The sequence below is a fragment of the Palaemon carinicauda genome, chromosome 18 (genome assembly GCF_036898095.1).
Source record: "Palaemon carinicauda isolate YSFRI2023 chromosome 18, ASM3689809v2, whole genome shotgun sequence".
Lineage (NCBI taxonomy): Eukaryota > Metazoa > Arthropoda > Malacostraca > Decapoda > Palaemonidae > Palaemon > Palaemon carinicauda.
The window spans coordinates 82441838-82463526 of record NC_090742.1 but is presented as its reverse complement, the minus strand read 5'-3'; the positions used below and the strand labels follow the sequence as shown (position 1 = coordinate 82463526).

The 21689-nt window shown below is 49.8% G+C and overlaps 1 protein-coding gene across 1 annotated transcript in view; it reads right to left on the bottom strand.

Moving 5' to 3' along the window:
- LOC137657918 (ATPase ASNA1 homolog) overlaps window positions 1–21689 on the bottom strand; it is a 177630-nt gene that overhangs the window by 115178 nt on the left and 40763 nt on the right. The window contains exon 2 of the mRNA XM_068392581.1: window positions 13137–13284. Coding sequence (XP_068248682.1) covers window positions 13137–13284 — 148 coding nt within the window. The remainder of the gene's footprint in view (window positions 1–13136; window positions 13285–21689) is intronic.

The window sequence follows — 21689 nt, the reverse complement described above, 5'->3', positions numbered from 1 at the left end:
AGCAAGCCTCCCTTTTTCATTTATTACCATATCAGTAATATTATTATTATTATTTCATTATCCTAGTCTTTCCGTGTGATCTTTGTCGTGGGTCTCAGTTCAGGTTGGTAAGCCTGTTCTTCTGCCCCACTCGTTAGCCTCCCCCGCCTCCGCCCCGGCACCCCCACCTCAGGGATGCCATCACTCGCTCTCATATTGAGGCTCGGAGTCAGCTTTTATGTTTCATATCCCCTCTGGAGATATCGCCTTGCTCCGTCCAGGGCGGACCCTGATCGTGTGTGAGGCTTGTTATATTATTATTCAGTATTTCCCCTACCCTTCCGTAGCTGTTTCTCCCCGCCGTCTCGATTGGCCATCGGTAGGCGGGTGGGATCCGGCTCGGTCTGGGATTTTATGTTGTGTATATTCATATTTATACACATTTTATTCCTGCTACTCCCTCCCGGTCCCGCACCTCACGGACCCATTACAGATCCCTCCTTTTCCCCCTCCTCATATGGTGTTCTGTACTCCACGGACTACACGTACCATTATTATTCCTTACGGGATCCCCGGACGTAGCCTTCGCCTTATTCCCATGTCGAGTTCGATTAATCCCTTGTGCCATCGACAGGTTTGACCCGCGATTCCCTGTCCGCCTACTCCGGTAGGTTTTCATGAGCCCTGGGCTCTCTCAGTTGTCTCCCCGGAGCCAGCGTGACCTTTATCCACTAGGATTAATCTCATTATATATTTCCACTTATCTATATAATCCCCTGTTCTCGACTCCCCCCCCCCCGGGTATGATCACGATTACGGACTGACTTATTCTTATTTGTATTGCTCTATATGCTTAAGTTTATTGTTTCCGCTACAGCGGTGTATTCTAAGCTCCCGGAGCCCCTGGGCTCCTCCAGCTTACCTACGGGATACTCATGTATCTTTTATTTTAAAGGCAGTACGCTGTTCGATGACGGCATGCTCAGCGGTCCTTAGCCAACCCTGCGGCCACGACGTGTGTCGCTCACATGCCCATTGTGCTGTCCTGGTGGATGATCTCACTGTTTGACATCTGGACAATTGTGTAGTATGCTACAAGCTGGCCTCCACCTTAACCTCTGAATCGTTAAGTGGAATTATTCTTAGCCGTTTTTTACAGACTTGGTAAGTGGAGTTACAATTAATTACAATTAATTAATTTTAATTGCATCATTTTATTTTGCTCCTCGCATGCCCTCTTCTAGGGCCTCGTGTTCGGAGGCTCCTGGTCCCCCCCTCTTTTCTCTTCGGCATGAAAATTCCTTACCTTCACTAATACAGTGAACCCTCGTTTATCGCGGTAGATAGGTTCCAGACGCGGCCGCGATAGGTGAAAATCCGCGAAGTAGTGACACCATATTTACCTCTTTATTCAACATGTATATTCAGACTTTTAAAACCTTCCCTTGTACGTAGTACTGTTAACAAACTACCCTTTATAGTACAGAACATTTAATGCATGTACTACAGTACCCTAAACTAAAACAGGCACAAATATTAAAGGCAATTTTATATCATGCGTTTCCTAAACACGCTAAAAAGCACGATAAAAAATGGCAACCAATGTTTTGTTTACATTTATCTCTGATCATAATGAAGAAACAAACTGGAGGTAGAGCTTTGCTTATTACCCAGACATATTTCCCATACTTTTCCCTTAGAACTACATCACATCTTCCTACTTTAGATATATATATATATATATATATATATATATATATATATATATACAGTATATGTATATATATACATATATATATATATATATATATATATATATATATATATATATATATATATATATATATATATGTGTGTGTGTGTGTATATATATATATATTTATATGTATACACATATACATACCTACATATATACATACATACATATATACATAAATACATGCATACATATATATATATATATATATATATATATATATATATATATATATATATATATATATATATATATATATATATATATATATATATATATATATATATATATATATTACTGTATATATATGGGTTATGGAAAAAATCCGCGAAGTGGTGAATCCGCGATGGTCGAACCGCGAAGTAGCGAGGGTTCACTGTAGTCTGTTCTTTTTCAGAGCTCCGAGCCTGCTAAGACTTCGGCTCTAGCGACCCTCAAGGTCTGGATTGGCGGCTTCGCCCGGAATGTAAAGGCTAAGCAACCTTACATTTTATCTGAACAATGGTGTTCCCTCCTTTATCCGCAAGCAAAAACATCAGCTGCGGTCCCCAAGGAGTTGGCGGACCCCATCATCTAAAATATTGAGTCCTTGCTTTTGGCCCCGGACCAAGAAGTGACGAGCGGGACGATAACGGAAGACATCGCAACCCTTAATTTAGACGTAGAACCCATGGTTCTTGAGGAACCCGACACAGGTAAGGAGATAGGTGAGTCAGGTGGGTCCCGGGCAGAGATTCCTCTCCTCAGCCCGACTTTCTCTTCTACTTCAAACCAATCTTCCTTTCAAGGTTTTCCGGGGACTTCCGGTGCTGATCTCAAGCTCCGGTCTGTGATCCCCAAGGTTAAGGCTCCCCGCAGGCCTTTGCATAAGACCCACAAGTCTTCAAAATCATCGAGGTCGTCCAAATCTTCCTCCACTAGAGTCCCCAAAGACTCCGTCGCCGTGCCCTCGACTTCTCAAGGACCGGTCTCCAGTTCGGCATCCGTTCCCCCTCCGGCGGAACCATTTAATCCGGCGGATTTCTCGGAGAAGCTGTTTTCTCGCTTCGAGACGATGTTGTCTTCCCACACTCAGCAAGCCATCATGACTACAACAACAGCAAGAAAGGGTTGCAAATGTCGAGAACCTAGTCCAGGGACTCATGCGTTCGGGGCTGCCATAACAGCAGCAATATGCCATCCCCGACGCCTCTAAGCTCCCACCGTTTACAAAGAGTAAACCCTGGAGGTTAGCTCTCGGACGGCATGTTGTCCATCAAAGGTTTCGGAACTCGACCGATTGAAGACTTCGAGTTCTACCCGCCAGGTCTGCAATTTCCCTTCCCCGGCTTCGCTCGCTTGACTGATGAGGCTCTGATCCGTCTAGATAAGGTCCCTAAGGAGACTGTGATCTTCCCCAAGGAACAGGCCCAGTCTGTCTTGGTCCGCACCTTCAACGAGTGGGATTGTGTGAACACAATGCTCACACCCCATAAGAACTCGTACACTATGTTTGTGATAGCCGAGCATACCCCTACTCCATGCACAACCAAAATCATGGAGATAGCCTATCAGGCTTCCAAGGAAGAGAAGCCCTTACCTCAGCTTCGAGAGACGGAATTGACTTCCCTTCTCTTTCCTGGTGACCATGAGTGCTGGCGGAACGCCCCGTCTACCTTTACGGTAGGCAAACTGAGCCCGGACTGTGCCTCGACGCAGTTCAGTGAACGCCTCCCCAAGCTACCGGAGTCCCTAATCAAAATAGAGTTTGAGACCCAGTGTAGGCTCAGTAGATCCATTAACTCTACTGCTCTTTCAGAGATGACCGTTGCCACTTACGACGAGGAACCTATCTTTAAGGTCCTCACGAAGTCACTTCTGCAAAGTTTGTTGATTGATGCATATGACTTCCATAATGCCAGATTCCGTTGCCGACGACATGTATTGTCGGAGGCTACTATTCGGCATGAACCCAATAGGCTCATCAAAGCCCCGGTCTGGGGTCCGGACCTCTTCCCGGAGGAAAGCCTCAAGGTTAGGTGGGGCCTAGTTCCCAAAAGGAAATATGAACCTACTGGTGCTCCAGCTCGTGGCAGGAAGAGGTTGAGGGCCTTCCACTCCTCGCAGTTCAGACAGCCTCTTCAAGTAGTGCAACCTGTCCCGGTTCAGTCTGTCCCTGTTTCACAGGGCTCCCAGCCTTCTACCTCTAAGGGCCAACCCCAACAGCAGTATGTGTTGGTCCCTCGGACACAAGTCGCATCGACTTCGTTTGCTGCCTCTCCCGCCTTCAACCCCACTTATGAATCTCAGGGTTCTTTCCAAGGCTACCAGCGCCACAGGGGCTCAAGAGGTGCCTTTCGTAACCGAGGTGGCGGAAGGAGTTCCCACCGAGGCAAGGCTTTCCACGGAGGCAGAGGCGGCAAATCATCATCAAGCCATTGAGAAGTTGCAGGTAGGAGGGACACTATACAAATTTCAGGACCATTGGAAGTTCAGCAATTGGGCTTCCAGCATAATTTCCAAAGGTCTGGGGTGGAGCTGGTTACAGGGACCCCCTCCACCAATCAGTTTCTACCAACTCCCGACAGAAGAGCTACGTTCATTTACAAAGGACCTGTTGCAAAAGAACGCAATCCAAAGCATGCATCGCTTAAAATTTCAAGGTCGCTTATTCAGCGTGCCAAAGAAAGGCTCAGACAAACGAAGAGTAATCCTGGACCTGTCTCGTCTAAACTCCTTCATTCGTTGCGATCTTACAGAGGCCTACTATCACGTTCCAATAGCAAGGCATTTTCGCCCCTTCTTAGGCTTCAAGCTGGGCAATCAAGCCTATGCTTTTAAGGTGCTGTGTGTGTGCGTGTACGATATCACCGTGTAGCCGCCAGCAGTCAGGCCATTACAATGTAATTTTATGGACCGCAATCTCTTCCTTGGTCCTTCGGTCGGCTCCTTCCACGGGCGCCGTGGGGAGTCGTCATCGCTGGACTTAATATTTTGTTTCTCCGCTACTCCTCTTTTCCTACGGGGAAGGTGGGGTTCAGCGTAGGAACGCGAGAGTGTAGTTTGACTACGGTCTCTCTCTCTCTTTCTGGAGGTCGTTCACCCTTTTACTACGTTTTCTACATACTACGATAGCTCCTCCGTTCGGGTGGAGTTGCTACGCAGTACTTTTTATCTCAATTATATTTTTATTATAAAATCTAATTGTATTTGTTAACTTTTAAGCTTTTTAGAACGTTTCCCTTCGGGGTTTTTCGTTCTTACTTTTAGTGAACATTCTTTAATGAATTGCATAATTATAACAGTTATAATTCTGTTTTTGTTACAGTTCTCGCCCTTCCCCCTTCCCGTGAGTGTAGGTGGGGTTGAGGGCTCTTGCCTGTTATGTAATTCTTGTGTTTTTTTTTTTCCCTCGGGTTTCCTCTTTGGAGTCTTCCCGGGGGAATGAATGTTAACTAATTACTTTTTATTTTCACAGTTAACGATCTGTTTTCCGTTTGCCTAATGTGACAACGAAGCAGAGCTGTCTTGTTGGGACTCGGGGAGTCGGCTGTTGCTGCCTCCTCTATAGGACTTCGTCAGGGGTGTGTCTCCTTCTCCTGGAAGTTCTCCCGAGACAACCGACAGCTCTTCAGATCATCTTAGAACACTCAGGAGGTTCGCCTCCTTGGGTGGGTAACTTCCCTTCCAAGGGAGATTCCCTGCCCAGGTTTGAGTTTCATTCCCTCTTATATGTTTGCTATCCAACTTTAACAATCAATCCCACCTTGCGATTCAATCTTCTTAATTAAAGGACAAGGGTATGCGTGCCACATAGGAACAAATCCCTCTCAAAAATGACAAATTCGGAGATAATTTGTATTTTTCCTAACTATACAAACCTTAGCTATTTAATAGGGGTTATTACTTTCGGCGTAGCTGAAATGACGAGCCATTAGAATTTTAAAGAGGGTTTACTACCCCACCGCTAGTTAGCGAGGGGTAGGGAGGGTAACTTGCTACTCCCCCCCCCCAAACCCCCCCCCCCCCTCAAAAACACCTGTGCCTGAGCTCACTTTGCTTAGAGGTAGGACTCCAAGGGGGATAGGGCTGGCGGGCAAGTTTGATTTAATAGCTAAGTTTTGTATAGTTAGGAAAAATACAAATTATCTCTGAATTTGTCATTTGTTCCTTAACTGACATACAAACCACGCTATTTAATAGGGGTGACTCACCCATTAGGAAGGGTGGAAAGTCCCGGCCAGTACTTTATTTTGGCTTTGCCCGGGGACTCAGTATTCGAGTGTGTCAGCACTCAACAATAAGGAGTCCCTGCACCTCGCTAGAACCTTGCTACGCAAGGGACGCGGCCTACGTAAGCTGTGTGTGAAGGTATAAAGTGTGACTCGTCCTAGGAAGTTGACCTGTAGTCCTTTAGAAGGAAACTTTAGGCTAGGACTCTCCAAAAACCACCTCGTCAGGGTATGGGGACGTGACAGTATTAGCTTAATACTAGGAACACAAGGAAACATGGTTTACCTGCAGTGGTTTGAGGTCAGCTGTGCTAAGAACCCAGGATGCTGCTTTCCCCAAGAGAGGGGAGGATGAAGAAAAGAATAAGGGCCAGACATACCTTTTCATTCATGCAGACTAAGACCAGGTAACAATGCCCTCAACCTTCTGCTACTTGTCCATTAAGGAGCCTGAGGTTTTAAACCAGCTGTTGTGCAGCCACCCCAGGGCCGACAGAAAACGTATCGAGCCTCCTGTGGGTCACTTCTTGCAGGTAGTGGGCTGTGAAGGTCGTCTGACGCTTCCACACCCCAGCTTGAAGAACCTGCGTCACTGAAAAGTTTTTCTTGAAAGCCAGGGACGTAGCTACGCCCCTGACGTCATGTGCTCTAGGGCAACGTGATGGAGGAGGGTCTGGATTCAGGGACAGATGGATCACCCTACGAATCCATGCCGAGATGGTATTCTTGGTGACCCTCCTCTTAGTCCTCCCAGTGCTCACAAACAATGCCTGCACCTGGGGGCGGACTGCAGCCGTTCTTTTGAGATATAGCCTCAGACTCCTTACTGGGCACAGTAGGAGATGGTCTGGGTCATCTGTTACAGAATGAAGACTCAAAATCTGGAAGGAGTCGAACCGAGGGTCCGCCACCCCCGGATTCCGAGTCTTGGCAATAAACTCAGGGACGAATTTGAACGTTACCTCCCCCCATCTCCTTGAATGGGGGATGTCATATGAGAGACCATGAAGTTCACCGACTCGCTTGGCCGAAGCCAAAGCTAGTAGGAACACCGTCTTCCAAGTTAGGTGGCGATCTGAAGCCTGGCGTAATGGTTCATAGGGAGGTCTCTTAAGAGACCTGAGAACTCGAACCACGTTCCATGGAGGAGTTCTCACTTCCGACTGAGGGCAGGTAAGTTCATAACTTCGTATGAGTAGGGAAAGTTCCAGCGAGGAAGAAATGTCCACTCCTTTGAGCCTGAAGGCTAGACTTAAGGCTGAGCGATAGCCTTTCACCACTGAGACTGAAAGGCGCATTTCTTCCCGCAAATACACGAGGAACTCCGCTATTGCTAGAATAGTGGCATCGAGTGGAGAGATACCCCTTCCACGACACCAACCACAGAAGACTTTCCACTTTGCCTGGTAGACAGATGCGGATGACTTTCGCAGATGTCCAGACATCCTGATCGCAACTTGTTGCGAAAATCCTCTCTCAGCGAAGAAATGCTGGATAGTCTCCCGGCGTGAAGTCGTAGCGAAGCTACGGCTTTGTGTAAGATGTTGGCATGTGGTTGTTTGAGTAGCTCGTGTCGCGGAGAGAGTTCCCTTGGAAGTTCCGTTAGGAATTGCAGAAGGTCCGGAAACCATTCCACGTGATGCCATAGCGGAGCTATAAGGGTCATTGACAGATTGACCGATATTCTGGTTTTGTTGAGCACCCTCCTCATCAGACAGAACGGGGGAAAGGCGTACACGTCGATGTTGTCCCACCGTTGTTGGAAGGCATCTTGCCAGAGAGCCTTGGGATCCAGGACTGGGGAGCAGTACAGCGGCAGCTTGAAGTTCAACGCTGTCGCGAATAGATCCACAGTCGGGGAACCCCACAAAGTCAGGACTTTGTTGGCTACTAGATGATCCAAAGACCACTCGGTACTCACTATTTGAGACGCTCTGCTCAGACTGTCGGCGAGCACATTCCTCTTGCCTGGAATGAAACGTGAAGATAGTGGAATCGAGTGGACTTCGGTCCATCTCAGCATCACTACTGCGAGATGGGATAGCTGCCTCGAAAAGGTACCTCCCTGCTTGTTGATGTAAGCCACTACTGTGGTGTTGTCGCTCATCACCACCACAGTGTGACCCGCCAGGTATTGTTGGAACTGTTGAAGTGCCAGGAAGACGGCCTTCATCTCTAGCAGATTTATATGGAGGCACTTTGCTGATTCTGACCACAGGCCTGAGGTCCTGTGGTGCAGAACGTGGGTGCCCCACCCTTTCTTTGAGGCGTCCGAAAACAGAATCAAGTCCGGGTGGAGGACGAGAAGATCCACTCCTCTTCGTAGGTTCTCGTGTCACCCACCACTGAAGGTCCGTCCGTTCTGGTTGTCCCATAGGGATCATGACGTCCGGGGAATCGTAACCTTAATTCCACCGGGACTTGTTGCCACTGGAGGGATCTCATCCTGAGGCGACCGTTGGGAACTAGACGAGCCAAAGATGAGAGGTGACCGAGGAGACGTAACCACGATTGGGCTGGGAGTTCTTCTCGTCTGCGGAAAGGGCTTGCGACCCTCCTTAGCCTTGCTATCCTGTTGTCTAATGGGAAGGCTTTGTGGAGATTGATGTCTATGATCGTGCCTAGATATACCAGTCTTTGAGTGGGAAGCAGAGAACTTCTCGAGATTTACCATGATCCCCAGATCCTGGCAAAGTCCCAGAAGTTTGTCTCGGTGTTGAAGAAGGGATGACTCCGAGTCTGCTAGGATCAGCCAGACGTCCAGATAACGGAGGAGACGGATGCCGATCCTGTGTGCCCACGAAGATATTAGGGTGAACAATCTGGTGAAAACCTGTGGTGCTGTGGAGAGACCGAAGCACAGCACCTTGAACTGGTACACCTTGTTGTCTAGGCTGAATCTTAAGTACTTCCTTGAAGACGGATGGATTGGGATCTGGAAGTACGCGTCCTTCAGATCCAGTGTACACATGAAGTCTTCCGGTCTCACTGCAAGTCTGACCGTGTCTGCAGTCTCCATGCTAAACGGAGTTTGCTTGACAAACTTGTTCAGAAATGAGAGGTCGATGACTGGTCTACAGCCTCCAGACGCCTTCTTTACAAGAAAGAGTCGACTGAAGAAGCCTGGAGATCCGTCGAGGACCTCTTGGACAGCGCCCTTCTTCAACATGGTCTGGACTTCTGCCCAAAGGGCCTGCCCCCTTGCCGATCCCATGGCAAGGGAGCTCAACGACACTGGATCCGCTGTCAGGGGAGGTAGAGATGTTGTGAACGGGACGCGATATCCCTGACTGATTACGGAAATCGTCCAGGAATCAGCCCCGAGTTGCTGCCACCTGTTGGCGCAACTTTGTAGGCATACCCCCACTGGTGGAAATGCAGGGGGACTGCCAATCCTAGCTTTTGCGGCCTTGGCCGCTCCCTCTAGGATTTTTTCCTCCCCTGGAGGACTTTTTGCCTTTCTTGTCCTTGACAGGAAAGGGCTTAGACACCGACGTCTTCGCTGCAGCTGCCGGTTTCATGGTCTTGGTAGGACGTGGCTGCTGGGGTGCTGGAGGTTTATAGGGCTTCGATGTTAGAGCCCTATGTAGGAGAGAGTCCACCTCTCAGCAGCCTGCTCCACGTCCTTAGGCTCAAACAAATTCTTCCCCATAACGGAAGAATGCCTGAGCCTGCTGATCTTGGTACTGGGGACCTTTTGATGGAACCTCTCAGACACCGCATCTCGACGTTTCAAGATGGTGTTAGCCCACAAGTTCGAGACTTGGTGGGCTAGAAACTCGATCGTGCGAGTACCCGAGAGTAAAAAGGTCTCCATAGCCTTCCTGGTACTTTCTTTGGACAAATCCTCCGAACGTAGCAGGATGCCTAGTGTCCCTAGCCAGATATCAAGCCACGAAGTGGCCTGCATAGCACACTTCGCCACCTTCTCCTGGCTAAGGATCTCCGTAGCCGAGAACGAAACCTGCCGGTTGGAGAGTCTCTCAAGAGGGACTCCCCTGGTAAGCTCTTCCAACGAATGGTGAAGGGGAAGAGATAAACAAGGTTTCTCAACGATGTCGAAGTACCTCCTCTGTTGGACAAGAGGAGGTGGGAGGAGCTTGTTGCCGGCGCTGGATCGGCTGGAGGAGGCATGTTCGGAGAGCTGGACCTCGATCTTGTCCCTGGCACTCTTGACCCCTGAGACCAGGGCAAAGCCGCACTGGCCCTAGAGGGTTTTTGAGTCCCAAAGACTCGGTCCAAGACCGTGTCCTTGCCCTCACGAGGAGGAATCTCCAGGTCCGCAAACCCATTGAGATTCCTCATAAGGGTCAGAATCTGCCAGAACGTGTGTTCTGACTCCTGCAGCTCTCCTCCTGAAGGACTAGCAGTGAAGTCTCCTGTCCCCAAAGGCTCTTCTTGGGGGGACTCGTGGACGTTTTCCGAGTGCTTGGCTGGCTCCAGTCTAAGCCTTGATGACGACTTCGGTACAGTTTTGGAGTCCTTCCACTCCTTCCTGGGAGGGATGCAGGACTCCAAAAACAACGGAGGGAGGCTCTTCTCCACCCCTACCCGAGAAGATGTTCCAGCGCGAGGTGGGGTTTCCCCCATTGGTGCGATGGGGGAATGCCTCACCTCACATGACTCCCCTGAGGACGGGAAGTCTTCGTCCGAAGGGGAGGGAGAGAACGTCTGGGGGGGGTGAGGAGGCCTTCCTCAAGGACTTACGAGGAGTCAGCTTCGCCCTCGGAGAAGTTACCACGTTCAAAACACCTCTCTTCCTCTTCAGGGGAGTAGAAGCTGCCAAGGATTTGTGGCCCAGGTCAGAGAAAACAGGCTTAAACGCCTGCCTGACCGCTCTGACCAGTCTCCCAAACCAAGGCTGCTGGCTGATGGCTGCGCTGTCAGTTACTCCCTCTGGAGGGAAAGGGATCAACCGATCCCTGGGAGGAGTTACCAAAGCGGTGTTCGCCTGAAAGAAAGATGAATGAGAAGAAACGTCCCTGGACCTTTCTGGAACCTTCCCCCCTTCCGGCGAGCGCGCTGTTCTGCGCTTGCGGGGGGGACGCGACGATGATGACCTTGCCGCGCATTGTCCTGCAGCCTCGCGCGTGGGGGGTGGTTGTTGATCGCGCTGGGGAGCATGCTGGCGCTCGAGCGATGGGAAATGCCATGGGTTGCGCGCGGGTGACTGTTGGCGAAGGCGAGGGCGCGCGGAGGCGCGCGGCCGAGCGATGGCGCGCTGGAGAAATCAGAGGGTGCGCAGATGGAAGATTGCGCGCTCGCTCAAGCGATGGTGAATGTTCGCGCGCGCACGCAGGATCCGGCTGAAGAGCCCGTGCGGGCGAAGATACCGTTGGGTGCGCGCGCAGGAGCCACATCCCTTGCGCGCGGGTGCGCATAAGAGCGCACATCAGGCTGTGGAGATGGGCATGGGCGCGCGTGCGCAACCTCGTGGGCGCGAGTCGGAGACTGCGCGCGAAGACGTGCTGGCGAGGGATGGCGCGCAGGTGGAGAATGACTACGCGCTGAGCTGACGAGACGGGGAAGAAATTAACTTCCCTACTGCGCCCAGATCCAAAGATCGTGGGCGCCCAGATCCAAAGATCGTGGGCGCGCAGGTGAACCCTGGCGCTTAAGGGACGTATGTGCCAACTTGTGCATACGCCCTTGTTGCCCCGAAGGGACCATTGCCTGTTTCACAAAAGGATGCATTGGTGCCCACAGCACGTCAGCAGCCAGGAACGGCGACGGCAGGTCAGCAGGTCTGACGGGTGGAAGGTCGACGTGTCCTTTGTAAGGACGACCTTCCACCGAAGGAGATCGCGAACGATCTGCAGAGGGGTCCAGGGTTGTAGCTGGGAGAGTCGGAGAATGATGGCGAGGTTCCTCTGCGGCGGACTGCTGAGACGATGAACTGAAGAGGCGCCTCCTCACACCCTTGTGAGGTGAAGGAAGACCTCTCCGGCGAAGAGGAAGGCGGGCTTTACGCCTTATGCGCCCTCTGGGGGCCGTGGGGTCAGCGGCCTGACCATCAGCAGTCCTCCGAAGAGGAGTCTCTGTAAGTGAACTCCCCCGAGGGGGAGAATCACCGGCAGGAGAGACCGTTGGACTTAGTTCCTCCCTCGAAAGATGAGCAGAGGGAGAAACTAAGTCTTCAGCTACAACAGGTTGATCAGGAGCAGAGGTTTGAGATATCGCATCGGAAGCCTCTGCCACCACAACGTCGACGATAGACAGAGGATCAACCTCTGCTAAAGTCGGCGATTGTTTGACAGCGGCCCCCAACCTGATCATGTCAAACAAGGCTTCCTTGGAGGGCGAACCCACTAGCCCCAAGGAAGACCAAAGCTGAAATAAATCATCATTACACAAATTGATATTCAAATCCTCCCCCGGATGAGGAGGAGGAGCTGCCTCGCTATGGGAGGCAACTCCCTCTCCCGAACCCCGAGATCGGGCAACAGAACTATGGCCTACGCTTCAACTCGACAGTTTCTCGCAAGAAACTGATCGAGCGGGAGCTTCAGAGGAGGTTTGGGCAATGGAAGAAGTGCCCTTGGGATTTTCTCCTTTCAAAGAAACCTTCGAAGGAGAAATATCCAGTTTGGACTTCTTCTTCCGCCGCCGAGAAAACCTCTCCCACTGGGAGGTAGACCACTCCCTACACTCACCACACTTATTATTTCTATCACACTGCTGGCCCCTACAATAAGGACAAAGGGTGTGAGGGTCTGTATCGACCGCCGACATAAACGTGCCACAAGGGCGGTCGGGTAATCCAAGACACTTTCGCATGATCGCAGAGGCCAACTTCCAAACACACCTGTCAAAGGAAAAGCAAAAAGCATTAAATGGCTGTCAGAAGGCGAGGGTGAAAGCGGACACGTCCGACTGCCACCCGAGCCGAGAGCAAAGTGAGCTCAAGCACAGGTGTGTGAGGGGGGGGATAGCAAGCTACCCTCCCTACCCCCCGCTAACTAGCGGTGGGGTAGTAAACCCTCATTAAAATTCTAATGGCTCGTCATTTCAGCTACGCCGAAAGTAATAGCCCCTATTAAATATCGTGGTTTGTATGTCAGTTACGGAACAAATAAAGGCTGAACTTGCAACAAAGGAATAAAATACATTTTAAATGACCTGCAATGAACAAGTAATTTCCAAGCAATCAGCAATTAACAAAATCAACATTTACCTGATCTATAACTTACCATAGCATATAGATTTTCAAAACCTTTCACTTTTATGGGGACCTTAGAAAACTTCTGATCAAATGCATCTGATATATTGTGTGCAGGATCTGTTGAGATGATCAAAACAGAATCCCTTCTCCTGGCAAGTTGTACTGCCAAACTACAACTGTAAGTAAAAGAAATTTATTTAGTATTTAAGAAAAGAAACAATATTTCAATATAAAACATAACAAATTTGGAAGTAATAGGAAAAATTTGGAAGCAATTTGTATTTTTCCTAACGATACAAAAGTGTAACTATCTACAGGGGATATAGCTTTCGGCAAAGCTCAAAGACGAGCCATTAGATTCTTAACTAGGGTTAACCACCGGCCCACTAGTTTGGGGGGGTAGTGGCTACCCCTCTTACTCACACAACTGGGCTGAAAACCCACTTTGTTTGGAGGAAGGACTTCAAGGAGAATAATGCTGGCGGGCCAATCTGTATAAATAGCTACAAATTACTTCCAAATTTGTCATTTATTATGTCACTAAATACAAACCAATGATATTTATAGAGGATGACTTAACCTTTAGGGGGTGGAAGTCCTTGCCAATCTGGCTTTTGGCTTTGACCCGGGGTTTCCCCTTTATGTGTTTTGCACTCAATTGGTCTAAACCTAAAAACCCGCTAAAACCGTGCTATGCGTGGTCCGCGGCCTATGCAAGCTTTTATGCTTGTGATATTAGGAACGTTACTGTCAAGGTATGAGTTCTTCCAAGTCATAGGAATCTTCAGAAGTCACCAAGACATACCCAATACCCCCCTAGTTAGGGTATGGGGACGCAACAAGTTTTGAAACAATACCGGGTATGAGTTCTTCCAAGTCATAGGAATCTTCAGAAGTCACCAAGACATACCCAATACCCCCCTAGTTAGGGTATGGGGACGCAACAAGTTTTGAAACAATACCGGGTATGAGTTCTTCCAAGTCATAGGAATCTTCAGAAGTCACCAAGACATACCCAATACCCCCCTAGTTAGGGTATGGGGACGCAATAAGTTTTGAAACAATACCGGGTCTAAACCTAAAAACCCGCTAAAACCGTGCTATGCGTGGTCCGCGGCCTACGCAAGCTTTTATGCTTGTGATATTAGGAACGTTACTGTCAAGGTATGAGTTCTTCCAAGTCATAGGAATCTTCAGAAGTCACCAAGACATACCCAATACCCCCCTAGTTAGGGTATGGGGACGCAATAAGTTTTGAAACAATACCGGGTATGAGTTCTTCCAAGTCATAGGAATCTTCAGAAGTCACCAAGACATACCCAATACCCCCCTAGTTAGGGTATGGGGACGCAACAAGTTTTGAAACAATACCGGGTATGAGTTCTTCCAAGTCATAGGAATCTTCAGAAGTCACCAAAACATACCCAATACCCCCCCTAGTTAGGGTATGGGGACGCAACAAGTTTTGAAACAATACCGGGTTACACAAAGGATCAATGGTTTACCTGCAGTTGGTTGAGGTCAGCTTTGCAGAGGACCTTGGGTGCTGATTCCTCAAGAGAGGAGAGGATGAAGAAAAGGAGGAGCCAGTTATTCTTAATCATTCATTCAGACTAATTCCAGGTAACCTTTGTGCAGCCACCTTAGAACCAATGGAAAATATTTCCGTGTTCCTGTGGGTTACGTCTTGCAGGGAGTGGGCGGTGAAGGTGGTCTGACGCTTCCACATACCCGCTTTTAGTGCCTGCGCCACAAGAGTAGTTTCGCTTGAACGCCAGGGACGTAGCAATGTCTGATGTCATGAGCTCTGGGTTGACGTGTCGAAGGAGGATTGGGATTCAGTGCCAGGTTAATGACCTTGCAAATCCAAGCAGAGATGGTGTTCTTCGTGATCCTCCTCTTGACCTTCCAAGTGCTTACAAAGAGTGCTGGCACTCAGGGGCAAGCTACAGATGTCCTTTTGAGGTAATACCTCAACCTCCTTACTGGGCATAAAAACAGTTGGTCTGAGTCATTGGTTTACAGAACGGAGACTCCGAAACTAGGATACACCGCCCCCGAATTCTTAGTCTTAGCAATAAACTCACTGACGAAGCCGAGGCTTAAATTTCCCCATTCCCTTGAACAGGCAATGTCCTACGAGAGACCATGAAGTTCACTAACTCTTTCGGCCGAGAACAAAGGGAGTGGGAACACTTTCTTCAAACTGAAGTGGCGATCTGTTGCCTGGCATAATGGTTAGTAGGGGGGACCCTTTCAGAGACTGAAGGACACGAACTACGTTCCAAGGAGGTGGTCTCGCTTCCGACTGGGGTCAGGTAAGTTCATATCTTCGTATAAAGAGAGAAAGTTCCAGCAAAGAGGAAATATCTACTCCTTTCAGCTTAAAGGCAAGACTCAAGGCTGAGTAGTAGCCTTTTACTGCCAAAACTGAGAGGAGCACTTCCTCCCGCAGGTGCAAAAGGAACTTTGCTATTTCTGGAATAATGGCATAGAGGGGAGAGATACCCCTTCAATGACAACAACCACAGAAGACTGTACACTTTGCCTGGTAGAAGAGTGATGCTGATGATCGTTGCAGATGTCCAGACATCCGTTTCGCAACTTGTGAAAATCCTCTAAGGGTGAGGAGAGATGGATAGTCTCCAGGTGTGAAGTCATAGCAAAGCTACGGCTTTGTGGAAGATGTTCGCATGGGGCTGTTTGAGTAAAGTGTCATTGGAGCTCTTTTGAGAGCTCTGTTAGGAGCTGCAGAAGGTCCAGCAACGATTCTGCGCGATGCCATAGCGGAACGATGAGGGTCATCGAGAGACTGACTGAAGTTCTGGTCTTATTGAGTACTCTTCTCATCAGACAAAATAGGGGAAAGGCATAATGGTCGATGTTGTCCCACAATTGTTGGAATGCATCTTGCCAGAGAGCCTTAGGGCCCAGGACTGGGGAGCAGTACAGCGGGAGCCTGAAATTCAGGGACGTCGCGAACAGGTCCACAGTCAGGAAAACGCACATAGTCAGGACTTTGTTGGCTACTAGATGATTCAAAGACCACTTGGAGCCCATTATTTGAGTCACTCTACTCAGGTTGTCTGCGAGCACATTCCTTTTGCCCGGAATGAAGCATACTGATAGGGTCACAGAGTTATCTTCTGTCCATCTCAGGATCTCTACTGCCAGATGGGATAGGGGCTGCAAAAAGATACTGCCTTGTTTGTTGATGTAAGCCACTAATGTGGTGTTATCGCTCATCAACACCACCGAGTGGCCCGCAAGGAACTGTTGGAGGGCTAGGAAGGTTGTTTCATCTCTAAGTGATTTATTTGCTGGTACCCTTTGGACTCTGACCATAGGCCTGAGGCTGTGTGGTGCAGCATGTAGGACCCCCAGTCTTCATTTGATGCATCTGAAAAGAGCATCAAGTCTGAGGGGAGGACGAGAAGGTCGATGCCTTTGAGCAGATTCTCATCTGCCACCCACCATCTGCGGTCCGTCTGTTCTTCCAGTCCCATAGGAACTAGAACGTCCGGGGAATCCTTGACCTGATTCCAGTTGGACTTTAGCCGCCATTGGAGGGATCGTATCCTGAGGCGACCACTGGAAACTAGACGGACCAGGGATGATAGGAGCCCAAGGAGACACAACCACCTCTGGCCTGTGAATTCTTCTCGGCTGGAAAATGGTCTTGCAGCCTTCCTCTGCCTCACTACCCTGTCATTTGATGGGAAGACTTTCTGAAGATTGGTGTCTATAATAACACCTAAGTACCAATTCTTGAGAGGAAAGCAGAGACAACTTTCGAGGTTTACCATGATTCCTAGATCTTAGCAGGCCTCAGAATTTTGTCTGTGTGGTGAAGAAGGGTTGCCACTGAGTCTGCTAGAATCAGCCAGTTGTCCAGATATCCTAGGAGACGAATGACAATTCTATGTGACCAAGATTACATTAGGGCAAACACTCGTGAAGACCTGAGGTGTTGTGGAAAGACCAAAGCACAGCACCTTGAACTGATATTTCTTGTTGTCTAATATGACAAATTTTGTAGATAATTTGTATTTTTCCTACCATACAAACCTTAGCTATTTACATGGGGTATTATTTTGGCGGAGCTGAAATGACGAGCCATTAAATTTTAACGAGGGTTAACTACCCCCTCGCTAGTTAGCGGGGGATAGGGAAGGGGTAGCTAGCTACCCCTCCCCCCCCCCCTCACACACTGTGAATAGCTCAATTCACTTAAAGGTAGGACTTGATTTGGGGGTCAGGGCTGGCGGGTAACATTTGCATAAATAGCTAAGGTTTGTATGGTAGGAAAAATACAAATTATCTACGAAATTTGTCATTTGTTCCGTAACCTAATACAAACCACGCTATTTACATGGGGTGACTTACCCTTAGGAAGGGCGGAAAGTCCCCAGCCTTCTGGCTTCGGCTTTACCCGGGGACTCCAATTCAGAGTTGTAGAACTCAAGGAACGGGAGTCCCTAACCCTAGCCTACTAGGATGTGTGTGAAGGAGAATAACGTGACTCGTCCTAGGAAGTTGACCTGGAGTTCTTTATGTGGAACTCTAGGCTCGGACATTCCCAATACCACCTCGTCAGGGTATGGGGGACGCGACAGTATTAAGGCTAATACTAGGAGCACAAGGAAGCATGGTTTACCTGCAGAGGTTGAGGTCAGCTGCGCAAAGACCTGGATGCTGCTATCCCCAAGAGAGGGGAGAATGAAGAAAGAAGTAAGGGCCAGACATACTCTTTCATTCATGCAGACTAAAACTGGGTAACAATGCCCTCAACCTTCTGCTACTTGTCCAATAAGGAGCCTGAGGTTAGACCAGCTGTTGTGCAGCCACCACAGGACCGATAGAAAACGTATCGAGGTTCCTGTGGGTCACGTCCTGCAGGTAGTGGGCTGTGAACGTCGTCTGACGTTTCCAGACCCCAGCTCTTAGAACCTGCGTCACAGAGAAGTTTCTCTTGAAGGCCAGGGAAGTAGCAACACCACTGACATCGTGAGCTCTGGGACGACATGACGGAGGAGAGTCGGGATTCAAGGTGCTGCTTATCACCTTGCGAATCCATGAAGAGATGGAGTTCTTGGTGACCCTCCTCTTTGTCCTCCCTGTGCTCACAAACAAAGCTTGCACATGAGGACGGGCTGCAGCTGTTCTTTTGAGGTAGCGCCTCAGACTCCTGACTGGGCACAGTAACAGATGGTCTGGGTCACTTGTTACAGAATGTAGACTCGTTACCTTGAAGGAGTCGAATCTTGGATCCGACACCCCAGGGTTTTGAGTCTTAGCAATGAACTCAGGGACGAACTTGAACGTTACCTCCCCAAATCCCCTAGAATGGGCAACGTCGTGGGAGAGACCATGAAGTTCACTTACTCGTTTGGCCGAGGCCAACGCGAGTAGCAACACCGTCTTCCACGTTAAGTGGCAATCAGACGCCTGGCGTAATGGTTCAAAGGGAGCTCTTTTCAGAGCCCTGAGCACTTGAACCACGTTCCAAGGAGGGGTCTGACTTCCGACTGGGGGCAAGTAAGCTCGTAGTTGCGTATGAGTAGAGAAAGTTCCAACGAAGAGGAAATATCCACTCCTTTAAGCCTGAAGGCTAAGCTTAAGGCTGAGCGATAGCCTTTCACCGCCGAGACCGAAAGGCGCATTTCCTCCCGAAGATATACAAGGAACTCCGCTATTGTTGGAATAGTGGCATCGAGCGGAGAGATACCCCTTCCACGACACCAACCACAAAAGACTTTCCACTTCGCCTGGTAGACGCTGGCAGATGATTCTCGCAGGTGTCGAGACATCCTGTCCGCAACCTGTTGAGAAAATCCTCTCTCCGTGAGGAGTCGCTGGATAGTCTCCAGGCGTGAACCCGAAGCGAAGCTACGGCCTTGTGGAAGATGTTGCAATGTGGTTGTCTGAGTAGCTCGTGACGTGGAGGGAGTTCTCTTGGGGGTTCCGTTAGGAGTTGCAGAAGGTCCGGGAACCATTCCGCATGATGCCATAGCGGAGCTATGAGAGTCATGGAGAGGTTGACCGAGTTGAGCACCCTTCTCATCAGACAAAAAGGTGGGAAGGCGTAAACGTCCATGTTGTCCCACCTGTGTTGAAATCCATCCTGCCAGAGCGCCTTGGGGTCCGGGACTGGAGAGCAGTAAAGGGGCACCCTGAAATTCAAGGCTGTCGCAAACAGGTCTACAGTCGGGGAACCCCACAAAGTCAAGACTTTGTTGGCTATCTGAGGATCCAAAGACCACTCGGTACTCACTATCTGTGTCGTCCTGCTGAGGCTGTCGGCGAGGACATTCCTCTTGCCAGGAATGAAGCGAGCTGACAGTGAGATCGAGCGGGTTTCGGACCATCTCAGAATCTCTACTGCAAGATGGGATAGCTGTTGCGAGAAGGTACCTCCCTGCTTGTTGATATAAGCCACTACTGTGGTGTTGTCGCTCATCACCACCACGGAGTGGCCCGCCAGGGTTTGTTGGAACTGTTGAAGAGCCAGAAAAACGGCCTTCAATTCTAGCAGGTTGATGTGGAGGCACCTTTCCGATTCTGACCAAAGGCCCGAGGCTCTTTGGTTCAGAATGTGGGCCCCCCCCCCCCCTTAATTTGACGCGTCCCTAAACAGAGTCAAATCTGGGGGGAGGACGAGAAGTTCTGCTCCCTTCCGTAGGTTCTCGTCGTCCAGCCACCATCGAAGATCCGCCCGTTCCGAAGGTCCTATGGGAACTAGGAAGTCCGGGGAATCGTTTCCCTGATTCCATCGTGACTTCAGCCGCCACTGAAGGGATCTCATCCTGAGGCGGCCGTTTGGAACAAGACGAACCAAAGATGATAGATGGCCTAGGAGACGTAACCACAGTTGGGCTGGAAGCTCTTCTCGTCTGAGGAAAGGTTCTGCTACCTTCCTCAGCCTGGCTATCCTTTCGTCTGATGGAAAGGCTTTGTGGAGAATCGTGTCTAGTTTCATGCCTAGGTATACCAGTTTCTTCGTAGGGCGCAGAGAGGACTTTTCGAGATTTACCAAGATCCCTAGATCTTGGCAAACTTCCAGAAGCCTGTCTCGGTGTCGCAGAAGGGTCGACTCCGAGTCTGCCAGGATTAGCCAGTCGTCCAGATAACGAAGGAGACGGATGCCGTTCCTGTGAGCCCACGACGAGATCAGAATGAACACCTTGGTGAACACCTGGGGTGCCGTGGAGACCAAAACACAGCACCTTGAACTGGTAGGTCTTGCCGTCTAGGCTGAATCTTAAGTACTTTCTGGAAGTACGCGTCCTTCAGATCCAGAGTGCACATAAAGTCTTGTGGTCTCACTGCAGGTCTGACCGTGTCCGCTGTCTCCATACTGAAACGAGTTTGTACGACAAACTTGTTTAGTGCTGAGAGGTCGATGACCGGTCTCCAGCCTCCAGACGCCTTCTTTACAAGAAAGAGTCGACTGAAGAAGCCTGGGGAGCCGTCGTCGACCTCCTGGAGAGCATCCTTCTTGAGCATGGTCTCGACTTCTGCCCGGAGGGCCAACCCCTTTGCCGATCCCAAGGCATAGGAGTTCAACGACACTGGATTCGCTGTCAGGAGAGGTAGAGATGTTGTGAACGGGACGCGATACCCTTGACCGATCACAGAGACCATCCAAGGGTCGGCCCCGAGTTGCTGCCACCTCTGCACGCAACTTTTTAGGCATCCCCCACAGGTGGACACGCGGGGGGACTGCCACTCCTAGTTTTTGCGACCTTTGCCGCTTCCTCTACGAGTTCTACCTCCCTTAGAGGACTTGCCGCATTTCTTGTCTTTCGGCTGAAAGGTCTGCGGCTTAGACACGTTTGTCTTAGCTGCCGGAGCCTGCTTAGGTGTCTTGCGAGGCTGCTGTTGACGTTGTTGTTGAGGGGCTGGAGGTTTATAGGGCCGAGATGTCAGGGCCCTTTGGAGGAGAGAGTCCTGGTTCGATCTCCTCCACCTCTCAGCCGTCTGCCCAATGTCACGAGGCTCCAGTAACTCCCATCCAAAAATAGAGGAGTGCCTGAGCCTGCTGACGTCTGCAGTGGGGATCTTCGGATCCAACCTCTCGGACACTGAATCGCGTCTTTTGAGGATCATGTTGGCCCACAGGTTAGTGACCTGGTGGGCTAGAAACTCAATAGAGCGAGTGCCCGAGAGGAGGAAGGTCTCCAAAGCTTTCCTATTGCTCTCCTTGGACAGATCCTCGGATCGCAATAGGATGCCCAGAGACCCAAGCCAGAGATCAAGCCACGAATTTGCCTGCATGGCACTCTTCGCGACTTTTTCCAGGTTTTGGGTCTCTGACGCTGCAAACGTCACCTGCCGGGTAGAGAGCTTCTCGAAAGAAGTTCTCTTTGCTAGTTCTTCCACGGAATGATGGAGTGGAAGAGACATGCAAGACTCCCCGTCGATCTCGAAATACCTCCTCTGTTGGACTAGAGGAGGTGGGAGGAGTTTGAACCCGGCAGAAGAACGTCCTGAGGAGTCCAAACCGGAGAGTTGAGCTTTGACCTTGTCTCTGGCGCCTTTCACCCCTTTAGATCAGAGCAAAGCCGCACTAGTCTTGGGG